The sequence below is a fragment of the Cuculus canorus genome, chromosome 3 (assembly GCF_017976375.1).
Source record: "Cuculus canorus isolate bCucCan1 chromosome 3, bCucCan1.pri, whole genome shotgun sequence".
In the NCBI taxonomy this organism is placed as follows: domain Eukaryota; kingdom Metazoa; phylum Chordata; class Aves; order Cuculiformes; family Cuculidae; genus Cuculus; species Cuculus canorus.
In genome coordinates, this window is record NC_071403.1 from 3,191,271 (window position 1) to 3,207,549 (window position 16,279).

Here is a 16,279-nt window from a genome sequence, read left to right on the forward strand (position 1 = left end):
TCTTTCTGGTTTTGAGGTTCACTCTGTACGTGTTCTTGACTGACTGGAGTAACATGATTAAAAGAATAGGTTCCCCTCTGCCGTGCTTGTTTCTCCTTTAGCTACCATTAACAGTGTGCTTTCCATCGATCCCAACTTACAGATTCTCCTGTCTTGTTCCCTGTCTCTTCAATGACATTGATCAAAGACTACATCTATGTGAGTGAATAAAACAGCCTGTAGTCCACTCATTTAACGCTGGGTTGAATGTTGGCATGATGTCTCTCCACACAGCTAAGCTTTTACCTTCCTAAACTGGATCATCACCTTCAAACTCCTTCTTGTGAACGGTCGCTAGCTGGCATCTCTACCCTGTGCCTGGACATTGCTGGAAGGATGCTAAGTCACTTAAGCCAAAATCATGCTTCACTAAGAATTTAGGAGAATGAATGATTACATGTCACTGCTTGATCGGGTGTTCTGTCCCTAATTAGTTTGTACTGGAATGGCTATAACCAAAGAGGCAAAGGACCCTTTATATTTACTTTCTCCTTATTTTATGGTATATTACTTCCCTGTCGTGAAAAGCTGGAAAATGAGAGAAATGTAGATGAAGAAGCTGGATGAGGTTATAAGGAAAAAAAATGAACAAACTCCTTAACAAAAAGCTTTACATTTCAAATGAAGTCTGACAGTCGTGCACGTAGAAGTCTTTGTTCTTCCAGATCCCTTGGCACTGAACTCAGTGAGAGGATAGAAAGAGACACAGGAAGAAGTTTCCAGGATATTAGATTTAACAGTTCTCTCATCCTCTAGAATGGTAGTGATGTGTGTCTCTTGTCCCCACTGCCAGTCGAATCAGGTTATTATCAAAGCACAAACAGGCTTCTTTTGATGATCAAACACAACTAAAAATAAGTAATTAAACTTATAATGAAGAATCAGACTTGTCCAATAAGATATATCTCACTACATGAGACTCCTGAAACCACAAGCATCTGTCCCTTGCAAAGCACCCATACTACCCTATCCACACCAATCTTTCCTTATCTAACTTTATCTCTGTCCACAATGGCAACATAGCTTCTTTTGGGTAGCTTCTTCATTCCTGCAATACCTACTGTCATACTAAAAATATCGTTGAATTTCAGCAAGAAGCAATTTGAAAGTTCTGAGTAAAAGCAATTGGCATAAGATTCATTCCATCAATTTAATTCGTAACAGATCAGAAGTAATAGTCCCTTTTAGGGAATAATTCAGTCGATCTACTTTAGACACCTAGATTAGGATGAGATAAATCACATCCCAGGATGCACTTATTGTCCTTTGCTTATAAGTGGAGTCCAGATGTCTAGTTCATATGGAGGCACGCTCAATATGGACATCTGCACTGAGTCAGAGATCTGAACTGAAACAAAACCAGTGAAAAGAGATTATGTATCCCTATAGTAACAGTTTCCAACCTGTCTTTCTCAGAGATTTGTTTGTGAGAAAGGAAATGTTAGTTTATGAACCGAAAATGTGTTCTTCAGGCTTCATCCTTTGCAAAGCAATGATCATGGAGAGGGGTACAGTTAGGGGTCACGGTCTCCTAAAGAGCCTTGGGAGCAGTCCCATGAGAAGCTCCATATCAAGAGCTGTCTGCGTGGGTGTTCCCCCATTGGTGCAGCTGGTCCTCTGCTCCCCTGCTGTCTCCCTGCTGTATCTCAGTATCTGGGGAATAGCTTTGGCTTCCTTAGCGCCTGCTGCCCTGCTGAGCTGTACAAACCTGAGAGAAAGCAAGAAACTGCCATATTCGACTGAGTCACTGGAGGGCTATGAAACAGAATATCTTCCCTCCCTCATATTGACTTCCTGGGGAGAAAAAGTGGGACCAAATGAATGCCAGTCGTAAGTTAAAGCCATCTCATTATCTGTTCAGGCAGAAGTCAGGTTAAAACAGTTAAGGGCTGCCTGAACCTGACTCTCAAAGAAGCGCGGACCAGACGGGGGTGACTGGTGAAATCATACTGCGCTTGCAAACCCAGCATATCCTCTTCTGCTCATAGCTATTCTCAGCAAGTTCCTTCTCAAACCAAAACATATGCCTTCATACCAAATATTACAGTTACTACAAACCAACCAAGCAAGCTTCGTACCAGCCAGGACCTTATCTCCTTAAACAGATGCTTGTAGGTAACTGGAAAGTATTTCCTGCTCTCTCTGTGGTGGAAGAAAAATCCCCAACGTATTCATTGCCTTTTGACTTTTTGGAAACAACGTTCGACTGTCAGGATGAAAAGACTGGAGATTGTAACCAGACGGCTGCGGGAAGTGATTATTCCCCTTTATTCAGCTCCATTGTATGGGGAGCATTAGATCCAATTTTGGGCTCATCAGTACAAAAAAAAGCATTGAAATACTGGAGTCCAGTGGTGAACGACCAAGATGATTAAAGAGCTGGAGCGCATGATGTTCAAAGAGAGACTAAGAAAAAAGGATTTGTTCATGGTGAGGAGGAGAAGGATAAGGGGAAGGGGAGATCTTGTTTCTGGCTTCAGCTACTTTTGTGGAGGGTAGAGAGAAAATAGGGTTGTGCAGTGAAAGAATAAGAGCTGGGAGTCGCAAGAGAAATTGCATTTCCAAATCAGAAAGGATTTTTTTCACTGTGAGGGTGGTCAAACGCTGGAACATATTTGCCACACCTGCTATGGCATCTGTAGCCTGGAAGATATTCAGAACTGAACTGACTGGACAAGGCGTAAGCTGGCCCTTTTTCTGAGCAAGGACTGGGCTATGTGTCCTCCAGAGGTCTCTTCCAGCCTCAGCTGCTCCACGATTCCATGGCAGCAGTGCAGTATAAGATGACGTGTGGTGCTCTAAGATTAAAGAAAGGCAAGCAGCACCTTGTCATGAGAAGACAAACTCTTAAACAGAGCGTATCAGCTTGAGTCAGACCCTAGGTAATTTTTAAGAAGCTGTTGTGTTCTGTCACTTGAAGCAAAATTCCCACAGTCATGATCTTGCCAGAGGAGCTGGCAGATATCTTCAGGTCCTTTCCCAAACCAGAACCAATACAGGTAGCACACAGGGACTCGGGGTGCAAACTCATGGATGAGTAACAAATGATCCCATTTTAAATGATATGTTGCATCACTGTTTTTCTGGATTATCTGTTGCTCTGGCTCTTTATCTAAATTCTGACCTGATTCTGTGATCTGTTAGGAATAACCTAAGTAAGAATATCTGCATTCTAACAATACTTTATGGGAATATTTGTATATTAGGATGCTATTCATGCAGGTCTGACGAAGCCAGAAGAAAATTAACAGGTCGTAAGGGTGGCACAAGCAAAGAAAAAAAGAGTATTTCAGAACATTGATTATACACAAACATTTGTGCATTTAGATGAGAATACAACAATTCGTACAGAAAATTAAACCTTCCAAAATGCCGCTAGGAAAAAATATAATTTATTAATATTCATCTTTTCTATTTAAAATGTATTTTAATAGCAAAAAGAAGAAAAATCAAGGAATGCTTTTGCATGTCAGTTATCACTCCAGAATGGGGAAGAAATTCCGGCCTATGAGGATCTGTTGTAGTGCTTAAAGGACTGGAAGTAGTACTTAGTTTTCCAGTGAGCAGAATCAGGTAGGAAGTGGAACCCATAGAAAAGATCAAAATGTAACAGTAAAAAAAAAAAAATAAGGAAGGAAAGACTCAGTAATCTAGAAAATTATGGACAATATTTAAAAGTCTGTATTGGTTTGCTTTGTGGTCCTTACCAGTACTTTGTAATCCTGACTCTTACTGTGATGCTCTGTGTTCTGTAGCTCAGACCTTCCTTGCCATGCTAAATGACTTCTGCTCTATTTTTGTTTTGCTTTGAGCATTGATTATTAGTTGAATATTGTAATTATTGTAGGAGAGTCTAAACAGTAAATCCAGTGTTACAGCTATTGTAAGTAGGTGCAGCTGGCTGAGGAGGAGGCCTGAAAAGAACTAGATATAAATGAATAATTACAGTTGATCAAGTAAAGAAGTTCTCCTTTTCTTTTGACTTTCAGTAGGTAATATAAGGTGCATAAAGGAATCAACTAGTGTGAAAACAAATTGCCTGGGCCTTTACCTGAAGTAGCTACAGTGTAAAAAACTTCAGGGACTTTTGCATAGATGATGAGAGAATTGCACATGGTCAGCTTCAGTGTTCATTGTGTTCCTGGAACAGGCATACTTAAAGGCTTGGGCTCTGATGCAAATCCCCTGTCAGCAGGAGTGTGCAGGGTTTTAGAGACCTTGCTTAGGCCCTTGGAGGGTGACGTGTGCTCTATTTCTTCAGCGTGGAGTGGAGAAATTGTTGAGGGCTCACTAAGCTTTCCAACTCTCCAATTCCCTTACTCATAGGAGGAGAGGACAGCGTATAAACATACCCGTGCCCCATACAATGCCGTGACTTTCTAAGATTTGGGATTCCTTTGGGCCAGTGTTGTCTTGCTAAATATTTCTTACAGCAATCATGGACTGAAATGTGGAGATGTATGCACGCATCTCACTTTAGGAGAAAAATGATGTTGCTATAGTATCATATGCTGAGCACTTAGGAACTGAGAAGTGGCAGTAGCAAGAGCATTAAAGTGTTTCAAAATGGGCAGTGCTGCCTGGATAATGGAACCATCCATCTGGACAGGAAGCCTTGTATGACCACATCTAGGTTCAGCTTGTTAGTCATCATGTTTTCCCATGCCTGGGAGGAAGCGAGTAATTTGATACATGGACCACAGCTTTGGAGAGTCTTGTTTCTGAAGTCTTTGGCCTTTGGTAGGAATGTAGCTGCTATTACTGAAGTATCATTGCCTCTCTCTGCAGAATCTCTCAAACTAAATGCTGTATATTTTCCTTTTCAAAAGGAAGGTGCTGTTTTGCATGACTCCCTACACTAAAACCAGCAACCCATTCTTTCTGCCAAAAAAATCGTTTAAATGTAGATGTGACAGGAGCAAAGGGAGGAAAAAAATCAAGGACGTAGAGGCTGTAGTCCTTATTTTCCAGTGACTCCTGGTATGACATGGAAAGAGTCACTCAACATCGTTGTGTCTCTAATTCCCATCTGTAAAATGGGGTTAAAATACCTACCTCACAGGGGTGTTGTGAGGCTTTTAAAAATTATGTTTGTAAAGTGCTTTGAGATCCTTGGATGAAAAGTGCAGTAAGAAACCAAATTATTCATCTTTTTTAATGCAATATAAGAGTGCCCTTCTGTTGAGATGGCTAAAGGCTTTCAGCTCTTTATAGCTATTCCACATGCTCTCCACTTTGGTTTTCCTCCTGTCAATTGTTGATTCTGATGGGAGTTAAAAAGAACAAATTTTGCAATCAAAAATGTCTAAATTGTCATAATATTTTACAGATGAGAACTAAAATAATCTGATATTCTTTTTAAACTGTGTTGCATATTCCTTGTCCATGCAGCCCTAAAGCTAACAGGAAATGGATATATGACAACTTTGTCCACTCCTCACCTGAACTGGCTCACTTGTTTCTTTTTTTGAGACAAACTCAGCCTCTTCGCCAAATAGAAATCTTGCAACTTCAGTCAATGGTTAAAAATACTTACGTAACAGTTAAAGCAGGTGGTTTAGTCCTTTATGTTTTGCAGTCATTTAGCAAATAGCCATTAAATAGCACAATGTAAAGACAGATAGCAACCTAAAGCTTAAATCTTAGGAAGAGCAGAAATGTGAAATGAGAGCAAGATTAGATTTCATGGAGCTGAATCAAAGAATAAGGCACATGGGTTCACACAAAGCTGCTAGGCTAAAGCGCTTTCCAGAAGATCCTTAACTAACCCAGAAACTCATTCAGTACTTAGAATTTCAATTTAATAAACAGGTGACACAGGTGCTTCTCTAGAGCAGGCTCAGCATCCATCTGACTGTCATTGAGGAGGTGACATAGTGTAAATAAATATCCTCTTCATTAAAATTAACTGCTGCATGGAGATAAGAAACATGAGCAAAATAGCTATTAAAGCAAGTAGATGGAAGAAACAGCCAAATATTAAAAGAGGAGGAATGAAACTTCATTAAAATATTTTGTTTTCCTGCCTCTCTCATCTGGGACTCATGCTTTACACTTTCTTTTCCTCCACCACCTATTTTCCTTCTTCTTTTTACGATTGAAAGAACAGGAGAATTGGAAAGGATATAACCAAACGAACAGAATAAAAAATATTATAGTCACAGCTTTCAGTCAGCTTCATCTATTCAAAAGGAATTTACATGTCTTCAGTCATACAGTACGTGATTCATATTTTGACTTTTCACTGTTGTGGAGGCAAAATATAACATATTCCTCCCACTGGTGATCATTTACATGACTTTCATTCATGTAAGCACACACGAAAACCTCCTTTTTTAGAAAACAAACCCTGAAACTTTTTAGATATCAAAAGTTGGCCTTGAATAGTCACTGTGTACCTAAACAGGTCTCTGGACAGCTTGAGAAAACATGGTTTTTTTCATCATCTTTATTTTAGTATGCTGTTAGAGCTAGATTTGGACTGATATCACCAGTGTTTGTAGGTATCTCATCCTAAACTCGAAGGCACTGGCAATTTTGGAGCTATAGCTCACTGCTTCTTCAATTACGTTGATGTTCCTTCTGCTACATCTGACTGCCCAGTAGACATAGTTACAAGAAGCACCCCATAAAAGCAGCAGTTTGTACTGAACAGTTTTCTTGGCATCAGGTTTTATCCTTAATATTTAAATCACTATCAGATTTGTTTGTACATTTCACTTTAGAAAATTATTATTAGCGTATTAAAACATTTGCTTTTCAAATAGCACACACTAATTATGCAGTAATCCTTAACTGCCTACTTCTGTGTAATCATTCCAGATGGAAAATTTTCCAATAGGAACTGCAAGTGTTACTTTTACACCGAAAATCCGATACTCTGATATACTTAAATTACGAGGGACTAGAATGTAAATATGAGTTATGATTACCTTGAGAACCGTAGCAACTAAAATACAACCACCTTTAATGTTAAATAGGTAACCCATTGTTGACTTGGAATATCTTGTGTACAAATGCCACACATTCTCCCCTATTAATTATCTTCCCACCGTATTCAAGTAGATAATACTATATTATTAAAGATGTTTTTCCCCTAGACATAGCCTAGTCATCTACCGGTTCTGCTGCTTAACTACAGCCTACTATCATCCCAGGATCCCTAACCACTGTGTAGAAGAAATACTATCTTGTGGCTGAAATATTAATTATTGTGCTGTTGAGCTTTGTATTTAAACCGCTGATTTATTATCTTGTCTGCTGACATAAAAATTATTTCTATCCAAAAGTATTTCCTATGATCAAAATGTTGGTGTGCAAGCCACCCATTCCCTGAAATTTCTGGCTTTGGTTTGCTTAACCCAAAACACAAACCTCACACTTGAGAAAATCCTACGTATTTACATGCATCAGTGTTGAAAATACATCGGAGTTGAAAAGATGCTATCAGAAGCTGATGGACAAGCTCTTGAGCAGGTGTTAATTGTCCTAGCTCTACTGGTTTCTTTCAGTTTGCACCAGCTGAAAAACTGGCTTAGAATGTCAATGTAATGACAGATTTAGGAACTTTCTTTTCCGGTTGTGATGCAAAACCTTTAAATATTTCTTGACCAGCTGATTATTGAAATCTCATTTATGAGAGGTTCATTAGTAAATAATGATGAATGTATACCTGTTCTAAGATTGGGGTCTAAGAATGGCATAATTTCTGAGTGAGCTATCAGAAAATGCTCTCTGGATGATATTCATCTGACCAGATACAGATATCTTTAAGGTAGGCACCTACTCCGAGCCCCCTTGTTGTCAATGAAGAAAAACAGACACTTCTAGACGTTATTAATTTTATTCTCAAGAAAATATCTTAACCAGAGCAGGTGGACTGTATCTTTAAAGTGTCTGCTTCTCTTACTGACTAAGGATGGGAGCATCAAATACCTTGTTCGGATATAGATGCCTGCCTTGCTCATGTCTAGAGTTAGGTGATATGAATCTCACCCTCAGGACCTCACACTGGTTCCATCTTATTAAGTTTTCCCTCTATTATTCAACAGTTGCTAAAACATAGCTAAGTAAAATGTGGTAACTCTGCACCATTATGTTACAATACCCAGGACAGTAGGTAACAGCCCTATCATACATGTATGATCGTATAGTTTGGGCTACTATATTTACTTAAAATTATATCGCACATATGATTGCTTCTGTTTCCTTTCATGTGACAACTCCTTTTAAAATTCTTACTTCTCCACAGTTTGCGTAGTTAAACTGAGAGATTTGGATTTCTGCTGATGGATCCACTAAGTAAAATGTGTCTGGTTGTTGGTCATCTAGTGTTAATGGTGTGTATGACGTTAAAAAACTGACAATCTCCTCTTCGGTGTATATTCTTTCTCTTTTGGTGAATGATGTTCATCAGTAAGAGAATAAAACCAGTAGTACTCACTCCTTTGCCACCTACCATACTTATAAGAAACACAGGAGTGAGAAAAGCTCAAAACCTAGACAATTATATCATATTAGTAATATGATTTTAAGAAACCCCATAAAACAGTAAATATGGAAGTGAAAGAAGAAACATAAGTATTTTTGCCAGAATATTCAGCAGCAGTAGCAATTAGCATTTTTGATTGCCTTTTTCTTATTGGTTCTCTGAAAGAAATTCATATGAATAGCAAATAAACAAAAATAGCCTTATGGACTGTAGAGAAATTCACTTCACATGGGCCTTAGTGTTATAGAATTGCTGTATGATTAACAATATTTGACATGCAGTTTGTTTTCTGTCCGTGCGATTGCAACAACAGTTCCAATTGTAGCCACTTTTTTCTTTTCTTTTCCTTTTTCTTTCTTTCTTTGTTTCTTTCTTTGTTTCTGTTTTTTATGCAGAAGACCATCAAATGAATTGTCACAATACTCGAATAATGCAAGACACAGAAAAAGACGATAACAATAATGATGAGTATGATAATTACGATGAACTGGTGGCCAAGTCATTGTTAAATCTTGGCAAAATTGCAGAGGATGCAGCATACAGAGCCAGGACAGAATCAGAAATGAACAGCAATACATCTAATAGTCTGGAAGATGATAGTGACAAAAATGAAAATATTGGTCGGAAAAGTGAGCTGAGTTTAGATTTAGACAGTGATGTTGTTAGGGAAACAGTGGACTCCCTTAAATTATTAGCACAAGGACATGGTGTAGTGCTTTCAGAAAACATTAATGACAGAAATTATGCAGACAATACTTCACAGCAAGATAATAGGAATATGAACTTTGTAATGCTAGGGAAGCCTGTGAACAATGGACTTACAGAAAAAATGGTGGAGGAGAGTGATGAAGAGGTGTGTCTCAGCAGTTTGGAGTGCTTAAGGAACCAGTGTTTTGATCTGGCTAGGAAACTCAGTGAGACAAACCCACAGGAAAGAAATCAACAGCAAAACATGAACACTCGTCAGCATGTCAGGCAAGAAGATGACTTCCAAGGAAGAACACCAGACCGGAATTACTCTGATATGATGAACCTAATGAGGCTTGAAGAACAGTTGAGCCCCAGATCTAGGACTTTCTCTAGCTGTGCAAAGGAGGATGGTTGTCATGAAAGAGACGATGATACCACCTCTATTACTTCAGATAGGTCTGAAGAAGTGTTTGATATGACAAAAGGTAACTTAACCCTGCTTGAGAAAGCAATTGCTTTGGAAACTGAGAGAGCAAAAGCCATGAGAGAAAAAATGGCAGTTGAAGCTGGAAGGAGGGATAATATGAGATCATATGAGGAACAGTCTCCAAGACACCTTTCTGGAGATGACAGGAAGCCTAAACCCAGTGACGGCCATGTCAAAAAGCCATATTATGGTAAAGGTAATATTTCTATCTACCGTATGTTATGTCATGAGAAAGTGTGAGCTAACGTGTTAAGTCTTGCATAATTTCTGAAATGAAGTTATTAATTCCACAAAATGGGAACTTTCTTGAAATTGTAGTAGTATGGCATGACTGTAAAATAGCATCATGCTTCAATTATACAATAAAAGAATTAATTGTGCTGTGTTAGAAACGTAAAGTATTTCAGTGAACATCATTTGGCTAAATTAAAACAGGGAAACAAAACAAATAAGAGATCATGTTGAAAGAGGCAAAGATTTTTCTCAAGCTTTTAATATATTTCAAGGTAACAATTAAAAAAACAATGAAGAGAATTACGTTGTGAACTACATTGGAGACTGGGTTTCTATGTAGCAGGTAGTTAATCAGCTATGAAGTGCATATTTTACAGATTGGATTGGGTAGGTGGCATCGTGATTTATAAAATTATCATCAAATGACAGTTATTGATGAAGCCTTTCCCATCTAAAATGTAGAATTGCCTGATAGAAATTGAACAGTATCAGAATGACCGATAACATAAGATAGGGGCAGTGACTGCACATTAATTATCTTAAGATAGTAAGGTAATGGAAACCATTTGCTATGCAAGGCATGGTGTGGCCTGGGCTGAGATCAATAGCAATTTCTTTCTTATGTGCATTCCACTTCACTGGTTTCATTCCATTGTGGAAACAGTTAAGGTGCTGCCTTGACAATAATTCAATACAAAAGAAAAAAAAAAAAAAGGAACAGACTAAAGGTTACCTTTATAATGCCTTTTAATTTATGGGATTATCATGGTGATGGTGTGTTTAGAGTACCACACCCCTCTTCAACAGTTCTACATCTGTACATGTAGGGCCGTCTTGGATAACGTTTTCAATAGCTCCTGAGACTCATTGAACACCCCCGATTCCCATTGACTTTAGTGGAAGGTGAGAACGTGGTATTTTTTGGGAGGTGCTAAACAGGGACTTGGGTTCACCTTAGGTTTGTTGGAAAAATATTTGATTTCCTTTCTACAACCAAGATAGCGGGCATTTTTCTCCTTTTTATGAATCTCTGTTTTGGATGAGTAATACCCTAAGATCTGTCTGCCGCAGTCAGGTAGGCAGACAATATCTTGGTCCTAGAAAGGTCTGATCTTTATTTACAAGCCTTAAAGAAAAGTAATGGCCAATCTTTTAGGAAAGCATGGGAATTCCTGGTGTGAAACACTCTTGTGCAGTGTATTTTAGTGAAGTTTTTTTTGGTTTAAACACAAATACACGGTCCAGTGAGTGGTGTAGTAACTCTGGGTATGTGGGGAAGACAGCTTTAGTTAGTGAATTACTGCATAGCCATGTGGATGTTGTGCTAATCGTTGTTTGCATGTGGCCTATTGTAGGTACATTTCCCTTTGAATATATACCTCTAATAAAAACACAGAAAACATGGCAAACATCTATTAATTTTTGAAGAGCTTTTTAACCCTGGTGTCATCCAGCCCTTCCAGTCTATGTATACCTAGGAGAGCATTTATGCATATAGATCTGCTGTCTCCAAAAGGACCACGTAATTTCTGACCGTAACAAAAGCATGGACTTCCTATTCCAGTAAATTCTAGAGCTCCTTTGAACCATCCTGTCTCTTGGGAGGTGCAGGCTGAATTGTTAATAGATCCAAACCCCAGCCAGGGAATAAGTACTGTGGTGGTTTGGGTGAAGAAACTTTGTGGGGTGGATCATTTTATGCTTTTTTAATAATGGAAGAAAGAAAAAAACTCTTCCATCCTTACTTTTAAAAAACAGAGGAATCGTTCTGATAGTTGTTGAGAGAGGGCACTTTAAGTCAGACAATTGCTTATATCATTTGTTCTCAACTCACACGTTATCTTCCATATAGACCTGGAAGAGATACCCACAGAGGTGTATGATAGGGTCAAGTGGAACCTTTTTGGGTACACAAGTTTGCAGTGAGATCTACTTCCTGTCTTCTGGAGTTGTGCTTTCAGAGACCGCTGACACAACTGTTGAGGGACCACTAACCATATTTTCCCTGCCATTTAAAGCCTTCTAAAGAGGCTTCCTTCTGAAATTTATGAATTTTAAAGCCTTTTGAGCCCTCTGAGAGCCTTTACCCGGGCTATAACCCCATTGTGTCAACAAGTGAGGAAATGTTACAGCATTAAATAAAACTATACAGTATTTATTCCATTAGCAGGAAAAGATTTAGAAAAGAGTATCCAATGGTTTGTATAAAGCTGTGGAAAGTTTAGTCAAATGTCTTCCATTAAAAGCAATGGGAAATTGTGCAAGTACGATTTTACGCAAGTTTTGAAATCATTAAGAACAGTATACAGCATCTTTTCTGACTCATTAGACCATAAAGGCTCTTAAGGATCTGATACGTGCTATAAGTTTATAGCATAGACTTGAATATAGAGGAGGATTTGCTTGACACTGTAGGATGTGAGTGTCCAGATCCTCAGCTGCTCTAAATTAAAATATCTTCACTAACTTCCGTGGAGTTCTGACAACATGGATGAGCTAAAGTTCCTCTAGTTTAAAGTCTCTAAAAAGCCGTTATGGTCTATTAATCATTAACATCTTTTGCAGTCCTTGAATATTGTTGTATTTACATTATTTATATTTCATTTACATTACTTCCTCACTTACGTAATACTTTAACACATCCCAAAGTACTCGACGTGACAAGTTGCTTAGAGTTGTGTATGTATGTAGCTGTGGGCTTTCTGTTCTAGTGGTCTCAGCACAGGCCTATCTGGTAGGATTTCAAATCCCTCCTCTGACATTTGCTCCTCTTGTGGCCTTGGGTTTAACTTCTTGATCTCTTTGTTTCAATTTCCTGATGTATAAGGTTACGGTATTTCCAGGAGTGTTGTGATAACTGTATAGCACTTTGGAGATGGAATTGTTTGTGTATTTATCGTTAAGGAGCATGAAACAAAGAACCGTGTTCTACCATCAACATTCAGGTTAAATAAAATACAACTTGGATAATTAGGGATTCCATTTGCAAAAGACAAGGTTTAAATATTGTATTAAAATGTAAAAATTGATTTAAGACCTGGACAGTCATTAGAATGAGCTAAAGAATTTCTTTAAAATTAAGATGCAAGAACTTGGACCATAAAAGTGTTTATATATATATTTATATATATATGTATTTTATATATATATTTATATATATTTAAATATATATATATGCATGCTACCAGAGAGAAATGAAGGAAAAACAAGTCCACAACTGAATGTGAACTCTGGATTGTATTGATTTATGTTGAAAAAATGGGTTGTACATTAAGCTCCACAAGTACTGAGATTTCCACTTATTGTACTGAGGGTTGCATTTGTTCAAGCTAGGATGGAATTTAATGTAAGACTTACCAGAAAAAAAGTAGCAAAACATTTTTTTCCAAAGATGAAAGCATAAATAATGAAGCAGAGTAATGACAAGAGCAGCATAAAATACTTAAATGAGGATAGCTCGAATTAGGTATTGGAAGGAGAATGGACTGAAAAAAAAGGGAATGTTGGTTGGTCTTGAGCCAAAATGGTCACAATTAGGGTATCTTGAATTTTATTCCTGTAATGCTAATACGAAAATCAGCAATGGTCACCAAAATCTGGTACGTGTGGTCAAGATGATAACTTGTACCATGTGCTGGGCTAGAAGGGTAGGAGTGTTATTTTACAAATGTTTCCTATTCCGAATTATACTCACCCGCAATTCCACTGTATCATTAGCAGAAAAGGTTTTTTTGTTGAAAAAGATGTCTTTTTAGACTTTTCATTGATTTGTAGGCAGAAGATCCAAGAACATTCTACAAGATTTTTAACCTCTTACGCATTATATGCATGTTTGTAATGGCCCAAATTTACACAGATACAGATTACGTCTGCTATTCTGAGTACAATGTGTACCCCACCATAATTTATTGAAGAGAAAGGAATATTTACATAATTCCTACCACTTCATAATGAATTTAAGACAAAAAAAAAAAAGAAGAGTCGTCTCCTCAGTGACCTTTAGAAAAGGGATTTATTTGTACTGAATCATTGAATCCTTATGCTAAAGAGATGGGTTTGCTGTGGTCAGGACACTGAACTTCTATGACGGTGCATTTGCAGACCATAATACATCAGGCAAATAAGAATGTAAAGAAGGGAAACTCCAACTAAACAGTTTCCAAATGACCTTACACCCTCGAGGTAATAATTGCCAGCAGAACATTGATTGACCGTGGTATGGCTTTGCTATAAAAAGTTCACTTTCCAATCACTGTGAATGAATATTGTTGTGGTCATAGGAACCTGCAGTCTGAAAAGAAAATCATGAGATAAAAGGGTCAAAACTGTGTTAAGAAGTAGAAGGTTTTTCTTTTTTTTCTTCTAGTTTTCATAAGAACATTTACCAAAGAGTAAATGACATGATTAAATGAACCTTCTTGCAGAAATGTGAAAAGCATCATTCACTTGACACATTTGTTGTAAATTATAGATCCCTCAAGAACAGAAAAGAAAGAGAGCAAATGTCCTACCCCTGGGTGTGATGGAACTGGCCATGTAACGGGGCTTTACCCCCATCACCGCAGTTTGTCAGGATGCCCACACAAAGATAGGGTCCCTCCAGAAAGTAAGTTCACATTGTTTCACGGAAAACGGGGATAAAACTACAAAGATTTTTCTAGCATGCTTTTTAAAACTTTTATTTAAAAAATTAATTTCATTTTTCAGTATGGTTTGTCTCAACTTAGTCAACTGTTCTGTGTTATCCTTTCTTGCTTTATTCCATCGTTTCCATTCTCTACTAACTTTTACACTAAAAGAACAACTTTTAAAGCTGTATTCTTTGATTTTAAGAGTGCTAGGCTATTTTTAAATAGATACATTCAGTCAACAGAAAACAAGGTTTCCAGATGTGCACTGCTTTTACTTCTGCGTGCTGATGTCGCATCAACCGTCCCTGTCATCTTGTACAGAAAGAATTGTACTTGAAAAACTTGAAACCCCTCTCTTTGGTTCTTATTGTGTCTTAAGCATAGTTTATATTTAACTTACACTGTTAAAAATAACAATTTGGCTGTTTACTTAGTTATATGACTCGGGATTTGGATTAATATTCCCCTGTCAGTCGCATGGCTGGAATTTCCTCCCATGTCAGCAGATTCTCTGTAGAGGAAGTTCACTCATATGAGCCCATGGAGATTCACGTGAAGCCAGAGGGCTCCATTTCTGGAAGTCACCTCCTTGGCCGGTGGAATCAGTAGAGTTCTGTTGAAGATAATTTCTCTGTGCTGATTTACACCAGGCGAGCTTCTAGCTAAGATCCAGTTCTCTTTCACACCAATTTTAAAACGGAGTTGTTCCATTGGAACCTATGGGCCTAAAATCCCCATTGTCCATCAGCACTTAGAGATCCAACTTCCATGGGTTTACAACAACCTAAAGGAAACGTTTTAAAGACAGCCAGGGCTAAAATACTCCCCCATTTCCAAAGGAAGGTAGATTCTGACGGACAGAAAAACACAAGTAGATTAGCAGACCAAGAGCGGCAGACATAAAAAGTCTCCTCTTTCATGGTAGAGTGGCTTCTTCCAAAAGTTCCGTAACGAGGAAGTGCTTTAGGAAACTTTGCTGTAGCTTGGTTGATCTCTGAATACAGTAGAGCAAATAGAGTGATTTCTCTGTTTTGCAAGACTTTGTAATTTGCTGAAACACAAATATATATTCAGTTCCTCAAACTTATCTCATTTTTTTTACAAATGGTAAATAAAAGGCTTTTTTAGAAGACTTTGTAAATCAAAGAAGAATATAGCTTTAAACTGTTTGCATGCTCTTGTACCTACTAAAATGAAAAAGGTGAGATCATCTCTTTATTTTTTCCTGTGATGTTGGCCTTGTGCAGCATGTTTCAAGAACAGCTTTGAATAGTAGGAATTTCAGAGTAAAGCTTTTGCATCTATACACGTTTAACTACACTGATGATGGGGTGATGATGATGGTTATCTTCTAATCAGTATACATGGTTAAATTCTCAAGTCTCTGAACAGCTTTTATTCAGTTCTTAACTCAGTCAAGGAATTCACTGATTTTGTCAGATCTCTTTTTTTGAGTGAGAACTAAATACAGGCTTCCAGACTAGTTCTTGTATGAGAAAACCAGAAGTTTGCAAGGAATGGATGGTCTTTTTCCATAGTGATGTACTGCCATCCAGCTCTGAGACATGGATTCAGATATGTCTGGCATCATGCAAAACTCCTTAGTGTTACCAAAAATATCTTGGTAATTTGGCACTGAATAGCATAACTTTATGATTTAGAGGAGTACTGCTCGGAGTAGCCTCGGGAGTAAGATTTCCATCCAGC

At 37.9% G+C, this 16,279-nt stretch overlaps 1 protein-coding gene across 19 annotated transcripts in view; it reads left to right on the forward strand.

The window, feature by feature from the left end:
* Positions 1-16,279, forward strand: part of MYT1L (myelin transcription factor 1 like) — a 345,697-nt gene that overhangs the window by 249,254 nt on the left and 80,164 nt on the right. For 9 of the 19 annotated variants that reach the window (XM_054063077.1, XM_054063078.1, XM_054063079.1 and 6 more), the window contains 2 exons: positions 8,926-9,903; positions 14,413-14,547. In XM_054063077.1, coding sequence (XP_053919052.1) covers positions 8,926-9,903; positions 14,413-14,547 — 1,113 coding nt within the window. The remainder of the gene's footprint in view (positions 1-8,925; positions 9,904-14,412; positions 14,548-16,279) is intronic. The other 10 variants (XM_054063095.1, XM_054063084.1, XM_054063085.1 and 7 more) reach the window with 4 other exon arrangements.